General features: G+C 40.7%; 1 protein-coding gene across 2 annotated transcripts in view; it reads left to right on the forward strand.

The window, feature by feature from the left end:
- The window catches only part of TBC1D32 (TBC1 domain family member 32), a 448,964-nt gene that overhangs the window by 304,592 nt on the left and 129,072 nt on the right, over positions 1–15,300 (forward strand). For both annotated transcript variants that reach the window (XM_077487027.1, XM_077487028.1), the window contains exon 27: positions 13,080–13,202. In XM_077487027.1, the coding sequence (XP_077343153.1) occupies positions 13,080–13,202 (123 nt within the window). The remainder of the gene's footprint in view (positions 1–13,079; positions 13,203–15,300) is intronic.

The following is a 15,300-nucleotide window of genomic DNA, read 5'->3' on the forward strand; positions in this document are numbered from 1 at the left end:
CATTTGCATGGTAAGGGGGATCTCAGCATAACCAGTCATGCAGAAATCAAATTCTTGTATCATAATTCTAAAACTACATCTTAAAGGAGCAGTATGGCCAATGATATTTGTCCATACTTCTCCTATAGGTCACAGGAGTACAGAACTAAGTGCTAGATTCAGCCATCAGCTAGCTAAACCCCACTTGTCTGCTGACATCACAGAGCCAGTTCAGGCTCTGCAGGGATCCTGACAAACATGTCTCCCAGATGCCGGACCGCCAGTGTGCCGCTGAGATCCTAAGCCAGCCACTCCCTCTACAGCATGGTGCTCCAGTGATCACCGGTGGGTTAGAGCACAGAGCTGTGACAGTCACTGTTCTCTGCTTAGAGCAAACCCAAGAAGTGAGCGATTAGTGGTCTTTGATCGCTCCATTTACGATGTGGAGCTGGTGGGGGACACCTGCAGCACTGGATAGCTGTGGCAGCCATCTAGGTGAGTATGAATGTTTTTTTTATTTTATTTTTTGTAATCCGCACTTCTCTTTTAAAACATTATTTAGTCAATGCCTTTTATTGACCTTTAATTGATTCTTTCTCGAATAATCCACAGAATCAAGATGAAGGACATTCTCTTGATTATAATTACAGAGAATAGGCCTAGGGGGACATTGTACTTGGGCATACTCCTATTCTTGGTAGACCTTTCTCAATCTTCTAGATCTTCTGTCCCAAGGGCCAGTGCTGCATTCAGCTTCTCAGTCTCTGGCTTTCACTGCATGGCTGTTGAACCTACAGTCATGAGAGATAAGGGCCTATCTGACTTTCTGATCCCTACCTGCTTGAAGGATAGGAAATTCACTTCTTGCAATGTATATCATCGCACCTGGAACACCTGTTTTGCTTGGTGTGAGCCAAGAAACTTTCATCCTAAAAAAAAATATTTTGTGGGACTTATTCTGCCCTTTCTCCAGTCTGGTCTGGAGAAGCATCTAGTCTGAAATACCCTCAAAGGTCAAATCTCGTATTTGACCATTCTATTACAGAAGCCTTTGGTTTCCCAATCCCTAGTTGAGGCTTTTGTTCAGGTCGTAGTACACATTTCTACTTCTTTGTGCTCTTCTGTGTCCCCTTGGAACCGTAATCTGGGTCGCTTGGATTTTTAGAAGCTGGCTTTCGAACCTGTTAGAAACGTTCCCTTGTCTAACTGGCAAGGCTTTTTTTCTTGTTGCCATCACTTCTACATGGAAGTTTTCTTTGGGTGTAAAGACTCCTTTCTCCTGAAGGTGATCTTTTATCTACCTTAACTAGGACATTGTCCTTACTTCCTCATGTCCTGCTCTGAAACAGCCAATGATAATTTCTCTGAACTGTCTTTTACATAGTACATGTTATTAGAGTTTGCCTCATACTGTCTCATTTAGACATCGGATTCCCTCTGTATTTCCTGAGGTTCCCACAGGGGTTCTCCTGCTTCTCGCTCCATCATTGTTAGGTGGACCAGTCAAAATATTTTTCGAGCCAATAGTTTGAAAGATGAGTTTACTCTCTCAGTGCCTCAAGGGCTTTTCAGAATCAAGCATCTGCTTCTCAGATTTGTGAGGCCGCCACCTAGGTTTCTGTTCATACGTTTGTTAAAAATCGAGCCCCTCCAGGATAATGTCATTATGTTGTGATGTACACCTCCATTGACAAGGTCACCAATGGCCTTAACCTTTCCTAGTTAGCTGGTACTTGTGACTACCCCTTGTGGCAATCTCTCACTTATATACAGTAAATCAGTATGATGGGTCATAAGTGCAAGGCAGTCCTGAGAGCATTGCCAGCTTATGATCCACAAACAGTTCTTGGACAAGTTGCAGTTTTCCTTCTAAATTTCCTGACACTGATAACCTGGACCATTGTGTTCTACATCACAGCACTACTCGATGTTCTGCTTAACCTCTTCAGGAGAAACTCCCCTCCTTTTTGTCCAGTGAGCAATTCTCAGGTACTGTGTCTTAAGTTTATAAGAAAAATTACCAGCCTGGGTTATTTTAAAGGTCCCCAATCTGTTAAAACCTTTCTCGCCCATTCACTATTGCTACCAGTTTTGGCTAGTGATTGACCTAATCTGGAGAAATTCTTTACTCCTCTCAAGCATTTTAGCTATATCATATTTAGGAAGGGTCCCTTAAAAAAGTGGGCCATTCATATAGTGGATCCCACTATTTCCATTCTTACAAGACTCTGACTGTCCCTGTTGTGGATATCCTGGTGGTCAAGAGGCTGGAAGCCCTTTCTAAGGCCTCATTCTCTCTCTCAGGCTCTGCCCTGCAACTTGCCATTGCTACAATGTTCCTCTGTCAGACCTTGGCTGTTTGGTCCAAAGATATGTCTCAGGATCTTGGATCTGTCCTAAGCCCTTGTACACACGGTTGGAGAATCCGTCGGAATGTGTCCTATCGGACCTTGTTGTCGGATAATCCGACTGTGTGTGGTATGCATCGGACTGATTCTGTCGGAATATCCGTCGGACCCAATTTTCCAACTTGTTGGAAATATTTTCCGACCAACTGGTTCGATCAGACATACTCCGATCATTTTGATCGGACCAAGTGCCACGCATGCTCAGATCAAATTCCTACATCAAAGCTATAGGCTACTAGCCTGAACGTAGTCCCATCGTAATGAAATTACGTCATCACGTTCTGAATGATCGGATTTTTCGACAACTTAGTCCGACCGTGTGTATGCAACAGTTTCGGACAAGATCCAACGGGCAAAATCTGACGGATTTGGTTGTCGAAATCTCCGACCGTGTGTACAGGGGCTTAGATAATCCACTGTGCTCCAACAGCTGGAACTCATGCCAGAGGCTACAAGTTAAAATTATGTTCTATATTTCTAGCGCATCAGTGCTCTACTTCCAGGCAGCTCCATTTACCCATTTTTAAGCTAAAGCCTTGCAACTTAACATTCTGACTGTGTGGTACAAGAAGGCTCAGTTTCTGGATCATCAATTGCATCTTTACCGCAAGATTAGGCTTGCCTGGCCTGATGGGTTTTAAACCTATCCCTGCCCCTGTAGTTGAGGAAACCCTGCCTTGCATGGCAAGGGACTTAGTCACCAGAGGAATCCCAGCTCCTGATCAACATTCTGGAGATCAGAGCAATGTACAGTGCTATACCACTCGACTGCAAAGTCACCCAACCAAACAAGGCCACAACAGTGGCTTACATTCATCACCAGGGAGGACCCAGAAGTCTCAAAGCTCAAAGAGTAGTCAGTCAGATTCTGGCATAGGTGAAACTGCATTTTTTAGCCCAGTTGTCTGTCGTACACATTTCAGGCTTGGAAATTCAGCAGGCAGAGTTCATTTGTGATCAATATATGGACAAAGGCTCTTTTCACTTCATGGTGTTTCACGACTGGATGTTGACCAAATGTGGACCTCCTTGTTTGGTCAGTGGCTGGTTTCTCTTCGGGTCCAGGGATCCTTCACAATGGTTACTCTGGTGACTCCATGGGTTCATTTCAGCCCAATGTAAGCTTTTCCTCCTTTGAAAACCTTTTCTTTACCTGCATTGTGGGTTCAAGATAGTGGGCATTCCTGTGATGCTTATCGTACTGAATTAGACCAGGCAGGCATGGTACTCTGAACTTTTCAGACTTCTGCCAGACTTTCCTTGGGCTCTCCCAAGTCATCCATATAGTTTATCCCAAGGAGTGGTTTACCATCCTGTTTTTGGGTTGATGGCTTTTTTTAGCTGGGGATCCTGCCAGCAACACCCTGCCTGCCTTAGGTTGTCTCCACTCTATAGAGACGCAAAGGACATTTGGACAGCAGCATTGTCATTCCGGGAGAGGGTAGTGTTATGCCGCGTACACACGGGCGGACTGTATGGCGTACTTAGTCCGTCGAAACACATTTCAGCGGACAATCCGCTCGTGTGTGGGCTTCAGCGGACTTTTTCAGCGTGCAGTCCGGAGTACTAAGTATTTCGGTTTTTTCGAAATTCTGTCCGTCGTACTTTGGTTTCAGCGGACAATACGGTCGTCAGTATGCTAGTTCGACGGACTAAGAATGGCGCATGCTCAGAAAGGATTTACACGGCGGAAGGGTGCTTTGCTGTGTCTTGGACTTCCTATTTCTAGTCCCGTCGTACGTGCTGTACACGTCATCGCGCAAGCTTTCGACGGACTGTTTGTGTATCCGTGTGTGGTCAAGTCCGTTCAGTGGAAAGTACGACGGACTGTCCGTCGGATTGTATGACGGACTAAGTACGCCATACAATCCGCTCGTGTGTACGCGGCATTAGATGCACTAACAGATTTGGATGGACTTGACTAACAAATTAAAAACAAACTAGAGAGCAAACTCTGGAGAACGCTTTGTAAGCAATTACATCAACTGTTTTTTTCCTTTTTTGGGATAAAGGTTTTATATAAATGAATACAAGCTGACCATTGTAAGCACCCCTGTCAGTGCTAAATTGTTTTCGAAGAGCAAACAGCCACTGATAAACTCTAATACCAGTTAATAGCAAACATAAATTAAGCAGCGCTAATAATGAAAAGAAAATAGTACAAATATTATATGTAAATTGAAACATATAAAGTGAAAATGTGCAGCAACTCAGTGCTTACATGGAAATCTATTAATCATAAAGACACAAAAAAAATTCATATAACCAAAGGTCCATCTATAATTGAAGAAAAAACAATCCATTCAAGTACAAATAAAATTCAAAGTGTTGATTTGAAAAATGTAGCTGTGCAATGAAGATGAGAGGGAATCCACCACCAGGTAGAGACAATTGACAGACGCCTCTTACCAGAAAACTTAGACCATAGGTTTTAATGGTCAAACTTGCATGTGTCACAACATTAAGGACCAGCATCCAGTGTGAACAACTAGCACTCAGCAGCGGGTTGTAGCATAGCAATAAATAATAAATGCATATAAATATTACAAACTCAGACCATGCGAACCGCCTATTCCTTGCAGTATAGGACCAAGTTGCATGCCCCTATGTATAGCAATACAAACTCTAAATACACCCAGTGTATGGATTACAAGTCTGTATGTGTAAATCAAAAGAAAGTTCTTTCAAGAATGTGAATAAAGTCCTCCACAAATGAACCATAAGCGATCCACTGCCGTGTACGATTAAGTAGTGCTTGATCCGCTACCAAAAAAATTTAATTTGCCGCTTACCAGAAAATCATGACCCCCCCACTACAGAGGGTCACAAAAGGCATATGAATATATAATCGTCTCCCAATCCAGAGGGGTCCTCGATATTCTCCTTGCGCCACCACTCCAATATAAGGATTGTAGAAAAACGCTCCCAAAAAATCTTTCTCATGAATTCAGAGGGACTCAGGATAGGTATACCAAAACCATGGAAGAGAAATAGAACTCCAAATAGTGTAAAACCCTTTATTACTAAAAAGTAAAATTGCACTTACAGTGTATAAAGAAATCATCAGCCTTAAGTCCGTTGCGCTGGCCGGACGCATGCGGACAGACCCGTTCTCCTGGAACTGTTCCAAACACGAGGTGACGTTAGCGTATCGCGTAGGGCTGAGCGATACGCTAACGTCACCTCGTGAACAGTCTCCACTCTTAGTAAATCAACCTCATTGGATCTTATGTGTACCCACATACATTAGCAGCAATGCTGTGATCACATTGTTATATTAAGAAATATACAAAGCCTATTATGCCAAAAAACACCAACATTTTTTTCTGTGAGCAAAACACAGGTCTGCTTTAAAGCCTAATTGAAGTCTCCCACTTTTTTTTTGTATCTATAGTACGGTACTCATGCATGTTATGATTTTTAACAGTTTTTTTTTTTTTTTTACTGGGAATGTTTTCAAATAATGCTTTAAAATATATTTTTGTGGTCAGTGAAATTGTTGCTTCTATATCTTTTCTCCAATGCTCTATCCTGGCAGAGTTGAGTGCAATTTCACAGTACAGGTGGTCCCCGGGTTACAAACAAGATAGGGTCTGTAGGTTTGTTAAGTTGAATCTGTTTGTAAGTCAGAACAGGTACATTTTTTTAAGTGTAGCTTCAACCAAAAAAATCATTTTTTTAAGCTTTTTGGATAGCATAGGGAAGGGTTATCGACCCCTATAACATTTGTTTTGCTGTCTGTGCCCCTGTTCAGAAGATTTCATCTCACTTTCTGTCCCAATGACAATTGGATTTTGAAAATTTTTGATTGTTAGGGACACATGAACTGGTGACAAATCATCAGTGGAGACACCTTTTTCCCATTTTAACTCTTAGCCCTTGTACACACGGTCGGAAATTCCAACTGCAAAATCCGTCTGATTTTTTCCAGACGGATTTTGTCCAAAACTGGTGTTGCATACACATGGTCAGACAAAGTTGTCGGAAAATCTGATCGTTCGTAACGTGATGACGTTCGTTCGTTACGACGGGACTACGTTGCGGCTAGTAGCCAATAGCTTTGGTCTCGTAATTTGATCTGAGCATGCGTGGCACTTTGTCTGATTGTAATTCTCTACAAACGATAGGACAAAGTCCGATCGGATCATGTTGTCAGAAAATTTTATATCCAGCTCTCAAACTTTGTTGGTTGGACATTCCGACGGAAAAAGTCCGATGGAGCCCACACACGGTCGGATTATCTGACATTGTGGCCCGCTCAGACATTTTCCATCGGAATGTCCGACCGTGTGTACAAGGGCTTACAGGAGTGAATTTCCCTTCCTAGGGGTAGATTTCTTCTCAATTCCTGTTGTCTCCCTCCGTTTGTAAGTAGGATGTTTGTAAGACTGCCTATATAATTTTTACAACTTGCTAAGTTTGCAACTTTAGGATTCCTGAATTTTCTAGTCCCCCTTTTCCACCTGTTTAGACCATAGGAAGCTCATACATCTTTAACAAACATCACCAGCATCTTCATCATCCTCTGCCCCATACAGCAGTCCACAAGTCTTTTAACTCTTTGGCAATGTGCATTTTATATATTTTGTGGAATAAAATATTTTTCAACAATACAGTCAGTGTAGTGTCAGTCAATAGACAAAATAACTGCTCTTGGCTTTGTCACACAATACCTGATAGTACTTACTAGGCATACTTGCCATTTTCAGTATTAAAATTGGCAATCTAGTAGTCACATGTAAGGAAATCTTTTTAACTGAGCTTTCTATCGCCTCTAGTCTTGTACAGCCAGGAATAATGGTTTGAGAAGACAATATAAGCCATGAAGAATGTTTATATATTAAACTTTCTGAAGACAAACACTTACTGCATGTCATGGCTTTTACCAATATATTCTGTATTTATTGTATATAGTGAGTACGCTACAGTGTGGGTGTCTCACTAAATGTATAGAAATATCAGTCATATATTCTTCTTCAGTTGCGTCACTAAATCGGTTTGTATCCTCTAATGCTACATTTTTTTTTCTCTTGAACATATCAGAAATGGAAGGTTATATGCCAATATGCCCAAGGCCATATTTTCAGCTTCATCAGAATTCATCTTAATTGCTAATTCTAAAACTACTAGAGCAGTTAGAAAGTTACACTGCACAATCTGCCTTTTTATTAAATTAAAAGGTGATTTCTGTCTATTATTCCCTACTCAATCACAATTTTGCCAGAGGCATAGTGCTATGAAGCATATCTTTTGCAGCAGTCAAAGTCTGCATCTCTTTCTTAGGCACTTTAATGATTTGGCAAATCATCAGTAGCTTTAATACCAACAAGGTATCAATTTATATCATATATTTTGCAAAAAGTACAACAGTAGAGACTGATAAATTGGTACTAATGGTGAAATCCTACTAACAGAAAAAAATTCAAAAATCTTCAATTTTCTTTTGAACCCAGTCCTCTATACCAGGGGTCGCCAAACTATGGTCCTCCAGTTGTTCAGGAACTGCAATTCCCATCATGCCTAGCCATATCTGTGAATGTCAGAGTTTTACAATGCCTCATGGGATATGTATTTCCGCAACAGCTGGAGGGCCGTAGTTTGGAGATCCCTGCTCTATACCATCAAATAAATCATGCTGTTATCCTGACAAGGAACACATCTGTAAATGTATTTGTTTACTGTTTTGTATGTATTTTAATGTCTTTCCTTTATTTGTATGGCTCCTGACATATATATAGCGAAAGTGGTTGGTGCTGCACTGGTTGAAACCCCCAAATTATCTGTATTTAGCATTACAAACGTTTTTTGTCCCCCTTTTCATTCTTTAGGTAATTAGTGTGAGTTAACAATAGAAGTGTGAAAGTGTGTACATATATGTATGAGTGTGTGTGTGTATATACTGTATATATAATATGTGTGTATGTATGTATGTATGTATGTATATATATATATATATATGTGTGTGTGTGTGTGTGTGTGTGTGTGTGTGTGTGTGTGTGTGTGTGTGTGTGTGTGTATGTATTTATATATGTATGTATGTGTATATATATATATATATATATATATATATTACAATATGGCTTGTTTTGCAATTGTATACACTATATACATACACATGCATATATATATATATATATATATATATATATATATATATATATATATATATATATATATATATATATATACAGTGGTGTGAAAAAGTGTTTGCCCCCTTCCTCATTTCCTGTTCCTTTGCATGTTTGTCACACTTAAGGACAAGGACAACACAAGTAAACACAAAATGCAATTTGTAAATAAAGGTGTTTATTATTAAAAGTGAAAAAAAATCCAAACCATCATGGCCCTGTGTGAAAAAGTGATTGCCCCCCTTGTTAAAACATACTATAACTGTGGTTGTCCACATCTGAGTTAAATTTCTCTAGCCACACCCAGGCCACACCCAGGCCTGATTATTGCCACACCTGTTCACAATCAAGGCATCACTTAAATAGGAGCTGCTTGACACAGTAAGGTCCACCAGACGATCCTTAAAAACTACACATCATGCCGAGACCCAAAGAAATTCAGGAACAATTGAGAAAGAAAGTAATTGAGATCTATCAGTCTGGAAAGGGTTATAAAGCCATTTCCAAAGCTTTGGGAATCCAGCGAACCACAGTGAGAGCCATTATCCACAAATGGCGAAGACATGGAACAGTGGTGAACCTTCCCAGGAGTGGCCGGCCGCCCAAAATTACCCCAAGAGCGCAGCGACGACTCATCCAAGAGGTCACAAAAGACCCCACAACAACGTCCAAGGAACTGCAGGCCTCACTTGCCTCAGTTAAGGTCAGCGTTCATGTCTCCACCATCAGGAAAAGACTGGGCAAAAATGGCCTGCATGGCAGAGTTCCAAGGAGAAAACCACTTCTGAGCAAAAAGAACATCAAAGCTCGTCTCAATTTCTCCACAACACATCTTGATGATCCCCAAGACTTTTGGGACAACATTCTGTGGACCGATGAGACAAAAGTGGAACTCTTTGGAAGGTGTGTGTCCAAGTATATCTGGCGTAGAAGGAACACTGCATTTCATAAAAAGAACATTATACCAACCGTAAAATATGGTGGTGGTAGTGTGATGGTCTGGGGCTGTTTTGCTGCTTCAGGACCTGGAAGACTTGCCGTGATAAAAGGAACTATGAATTCTGCTGTCTACCAAGAGATCCTGAAGGAGAATGTCCGACCATCTGTTCGTGTACTCAAGCTGAAACGAACTTGGGTTCTGCAGCAGGACAATGATCCTAAACACACCAGCAAGTCCACCACCGAATGGCTGAAGAAAAACAAAATGAAGACTTTGGAGTGGCCTAGCCAAAGTCCTGACCTGAATCCTATTGAGATGTTGTGGTATGACCTTAAAAAGACAGTTCATGCTCGAAAACCCTCTAATGTAACTGAATTAGGACAATTCTGCAAAGATGAGTGGGCCAAAATTCCTCCAGGACGCTGTAAAAGCCTCATTGCACGTTATCGCAAATGCTTGGTTGCAGTTGTTGCTGCTAAGGGTGGCCCAACCAGTTATTAGGTTTAGGGGGCAATCACTTTTTCACACAGGGCCATGATGGTTTGGATTTTTTTTCACCTTTAATAATAAACACCTTCATTTACAAATTGCATTTTGTGTTTACTTGTGTTGTCCTTGACTATTGTTTAAATTGGTTTGATGTTCCGAAACACTTAAGTGTGACAAACATGCAAAGGAACAGGAAATGAGGAAGGGGGCAACAACTTTTTCACACCACTGTATGTATGTATATAGCGTATACAATTGCAAAACAAGCCATATTGTAATTGACTGTTATAAAAAATACTTTTCCTTTTCAACCTGTAGCGCTGTAACTTTCTGTAAAACGCAATACAATATGTCTACCTAGAGGCAATCTGTACACAGATGGTGTACAGAACACCCCCCCCCCCCCAGATATGTAATTTCCTGATTGTGTGATTGGCTTACTGATTTTCCCAGAAGTCTGCATTAAGATACAAGTCCAATTTTGAGCATCCCCTGCAACAAAAATGTCTCTTTTGGTGAGATACTCCCAAAGGGAAATCACGTCTAAAGGTATGCAGACCCTGCAACTTTCCTCATTAGAGCCCTGCACATGCAGCAGCTACTTGATTATTAAATTACTCCCATACAGATTCACTTTGCACATGGTCAGAGACAAACAGCTATTTCTTCAGAATAACAAAAAGTTAGGAATCTGCAACAAAATTTGTTAAAATCCTTGCAATGTACACAGATTACCCAGAATATTTTGTTTTCCCCCAGCAAAAGCAGAGTTTCTTTTTAAAATGATCTATTATCACATGATAAAAAATGCATATACAATATGCGTATACTCAGTTAATGCTTTTTATAAAACTCTGCCAAACTAGTTAATACTTTGAATTTAACAGGATTTTACTCATGTTTATTATTCTGTCTGTTACCTACATCCTACTTTTTTCTGCACATCATTTTGTTTTCTTCTTTTTCTTGATCCTTTAATCTATCTGCCAAGTTTGTTAATCTTTTTGTATTTTAGCAGTCATTGATAATAATAAATATGAACATACTAAAGACATTTTTTGTACAAATATTGTAATTACAGCCTTTTAAATGGTCTCAAGTTGACGTAATCCTGAACTGAACTTCAAATTTTATATGGGAATCATAAAAAAAATATAATGTTTTAGATTGTCAGCTCATCATTATCTCCATTTAGGTCAATGACCCTTTCTAGTTTGTTTAAAGCAGTGGTCTCTAAACTGCAGCCTGGGGGCTGGATGTGGTCCTTTGCTTGCTTTTATCCGGCCCTTGGGGCATTTTTCATCCCACTATCGGCAACAGTGGGGCATAGTTCCTGCTACTGAAACTGACAATGGGGCACTAGTCTGCTCACTGACACCCATGATAGTATACTATTCCTCACACTGATACAAGCAATGGAGCGCTATTCCTCCCACCGACACCAATGATGGGGCGCTCTTCCTCCCACTGACACCAATGACGGGGCAGTATTCCTCCCACTGACACCAATGAAGGGGCACGATTCCTCCCACTGACACCAATGATGGTGCACTATGCCTCCCACTGACACCAATGATGGGACACTATTTCTCCCACTGACACCAATGATGGGGCACTATGCCTCCCACTGACACCAATGATGAGGTACTATGCCTCCCACTGACACCAATGATGGGACATTATGCCTCCCACTGACACCAATGATGGGACATTATGCATCCCACTGACACCAATGATGCGGCACTATTCCTCCCACTGACACCAATGATGGGGCACTACTCCTCCCACTGACACCAATGATGGGGCACTACTCCTCCCACTGACACCAATGATGGGGCACTACTCCTCCCACTGACACCAATGATGGGTCACTATTCATCCCACTGACACCAGTAGTGGGGCACTATTGCTCCTATTGATACCAAAGATGGGGCACTATTCCTCACACTGACACCAATGTTGTGGCACAATTCTTCCCATTAATACCAAAGATGGGGCATTGTTTACTCCCACTGACCCCAAGACATTTTATTCTCCCACTGGCCATAGTTAGGCCCCGTAAAGCTTTAAGGATAGTAAGCTAGCCCTTTGTGTAGCAAGTTTGGAGACCCCTGGTTTACAGTATCAAATAAAGATATTATACCCAAAGCCAGACACAGGGTTTTTGCAATTTTACTTTGGCTGATGTGGTATCCCTTGGCTAGATTGATGCTTTGTCCTTTAAAATCAATACTTTGTTTATCCCTGATAATAGAGATCCCACTGTACTTCCGGCCAGCTCTGGATATGAGAGCTGCAGGTCTCGTAGATGGAAGAACTAGTATCATTAATCTCCTCTTAGCTATTCTCAGAACCCTGTGTATTCTGTAATTTATTCATAGACTAAATGGCTCTCTGTAAATGGCCAAAAAGAGAAGGGGGGCAGATAACTGACACCAGTGCATCAGCACTATGAGACCTGCAACTCTCGTATTTGAAGCTGGCCAGAATTACACTGGAAGCTGTACTATAAGTATAGATTTTAAAGGACACAGCAGCAATCTGACCATGGCATACACCTCAGCCGAGGTAACATTTTTTTACACTCTGGACATGCCTGTAGTCCTTACGTGAAAGCCAAATTCCTGACAAACTGCTTATATGCACATATGTGACTATCTGCTTAAGAATTTTAAATTCTGTCTAGCCACTTTTGGGATTCATACACGAATGCCAGAGTGCACAATCGGGAGGGTGGCATGACATACCCCATTAAAGTGAAGAAATACAGTGGTTCCACTACCCTCATCATCACCAAGGCCATCATCAGCTCTGCTCACCCTGTTCCCTCCCCTATCAGCATTTTCCCATCAGCATGTGTGTAAAGCAAAGTCGGATTAGCTCCTAGTGCTACCCTTGCCCCCTCCAGAGTGCTGCAGTGCAAAAATGGCAGAAAGTAATATCTAGACAGGTTTGGGTAACTACTCTAGGTGTAAAATGTGTTTAAATATTTTAAAAGAATACACAGCTGCATTCAACTTTTTATGTTTTTGGAGTTCACCTTTAAATACTTTAAATTTGACTATTTCTTATACTAAATAATCTTAGAATATGCTATGGTGTATTTGTACAAATGCTTACATTTTACTTTTACAGAACATGAGTTGGTGAAATTCCTCTCTTCTGAAAGCACAGAAACAAAAACAAGTTGGCTAGACACTTGTAAGAGATTGTTCTGCAAGACTATCAAAACTAAACCAGGAGTGTTGTGGGGATCTGGTAAGTGCAACTTAGACACCAAGTATGTTAAAATTACTTACCATCAATTACACATTACAGCTGAGAAGGGTGCACACCAAAGGCTCAATTTACAAAGCTAAAACACCAGAATAAGGATACTCTTTCTCAAAATGGACAGATATTTTCAGCAACGTCTAATGAGATTTTATAAAAAGTTCAGTGTCTGAAAATATCCTTATGCTCATGTAAAGCTTTGTGAGTAAATCCCAAAAGTGTATAAAATCTCAAGAACAAACATATAATACATTGCAGCTTATCAGATGCCTGTGCCTACACTGAAACATGATTGAAGAATCGATTCGGGTGAGGACATCACTGGATCTCTGGATAGGCAAATGCCCTTAAACTTAAAGTCAGCAGCTACAGTATTTGTAGCTGCTGACTTTTAATTTTTTGGGGAAACCTGGAGTTCCTTTTTAACATTATTTCCATCCCTCTCTCTGTGGACTACATAACTCTCCCCTGATAATATGGAGAAGAGGAGAACATAAGCTATTCTGCATTAAAGAAAAATGTGCTCTCTTACGGCAACAAAACTGCTTCCTCATAAATACAAACCGGGGAGGGAGAGCTGTCACTCAAGGACAAGAAGCAGCCACCACTAATTCAGCACTATACCCCAGTACTGGTAAGCTGCAATGTATTATTGCCTTGCGGCTTCACAGACAGCTTTCTACTGTGCATACGTGAGTCGTGCTGCACCTTGTAAATGGTCCCATAGTCTTCTGGGACCTGCGATGTGTCCCAGAAGACAGCACGGAAAGGAGGGGTTGCCTAACTCACTGTCAAAACCAGGTACCTGTTCCCTCCTCCTCCCCAAAAATTGCCAAATACGGCAGTGCCTCCACTGGGGGGGGGGGGGGGTGCAAACAAACAGAACCTTCCCTTTTGGGTGGAACTCCACTTTAACTAAAACATCTGAGGCATAGAGCACAGGAAGTAGTTATATTTTACAAGGATCAGCAGGTATTGTTTATTGTTATATAATATTTGGAAGCAGTAATGTGATGCAGAAACTATGAAACTGATAGGCGGCTGTAAAAAAGTGCTTTTTGCAGTATTTTTAAATAACACCCAGCAATGTTTTTCCAATAAGTTTTCAGTTCACTTACTAAATATGGGACCAGAAAGTGCTCAAAAACACAAATTGAAAATGAGCACCTTCCAGGAAAAAAAAAAATGTGTCTAGATAACACACTTTATTGGATTATAGTTGAGTGATTTTTATTACCATCTTCACCAAACTACTTATACTTGTAATAAGTTATATGTGAATGCCAAATCTAGTTCAAATATTATTTGTGCATCATAAAAACACGATGCCTATAAATCACTCTTTCCAACAGACTTGAATTGTTCAGGTATTGGACTATACTCGCAATAACAGCATACTACTTTCCACCTTATTTAATTAAAATGCTTAGTTTAACAGATAATTTCTGGAATCCATTATTCCCAGTGTTATACCAGTTTATGCCCAGATAGATATTTTTGCTTTTAGAATCAGCAGAAGTGTTTGTCCTTTGGCAGGACTGATGTTGCTAAAATTAGTTTTCTTTAATAGTTTGGCACCAAATTATTTTTAAATTATCATTAAGACATGAGCTCTTGCTTGCTTATGTTTGTGGAAGACATTTTAATTCTAATCAGTACCATACTATGTGGGTTCTAATATGTACTTATTTTAGTTTGTCGTAAAAGTAAACAAATGTATTTATTATTTTGTATATACACTGGAAAAAAGTGGGTTTTTTTTATGACACTAAAACGACTTGCAATGTAACCTCCGGGCACTAGACCAGTGTTTTGGTGCTTTCCAAATCTCAGTGTACTGGGTTAGAAACTGGGTTCTCTTCGTGTCAAAAGCTATGGTACTGCCTCTGATGGGACTCACTCTCTGAATATTCACTCTGTTAGTTGCTGTAAATTGTGGGTTATAAATTCTCCAGTTTTGTTACACTGCCCGCCTACAGTGACTTAGTCATCTCCTGTTGCCTATGACCCTCATCAGTACCAATTGTGTTTGAGGTTCACTATGGGCCCAGTTAGTATTACCTTACAATGCCGGTGGACAATT

The sequence above is a fragment of the Lithobates pipiens genome, unplaced genomic scaffold (assembly GCF_037356315.1).
Source record: "Lithobates pipiens isolate NorthernLeopardFrog02 unplaced genomic scaffold, aLitPip1_a1.2 Scaffold_18, whole genome shotgun sequence".
NCBI lineage: Eukaryota > Metazoa > Chordata > Amphibia > Anura > Ranidae > Lithobates > Lithobates pipiens.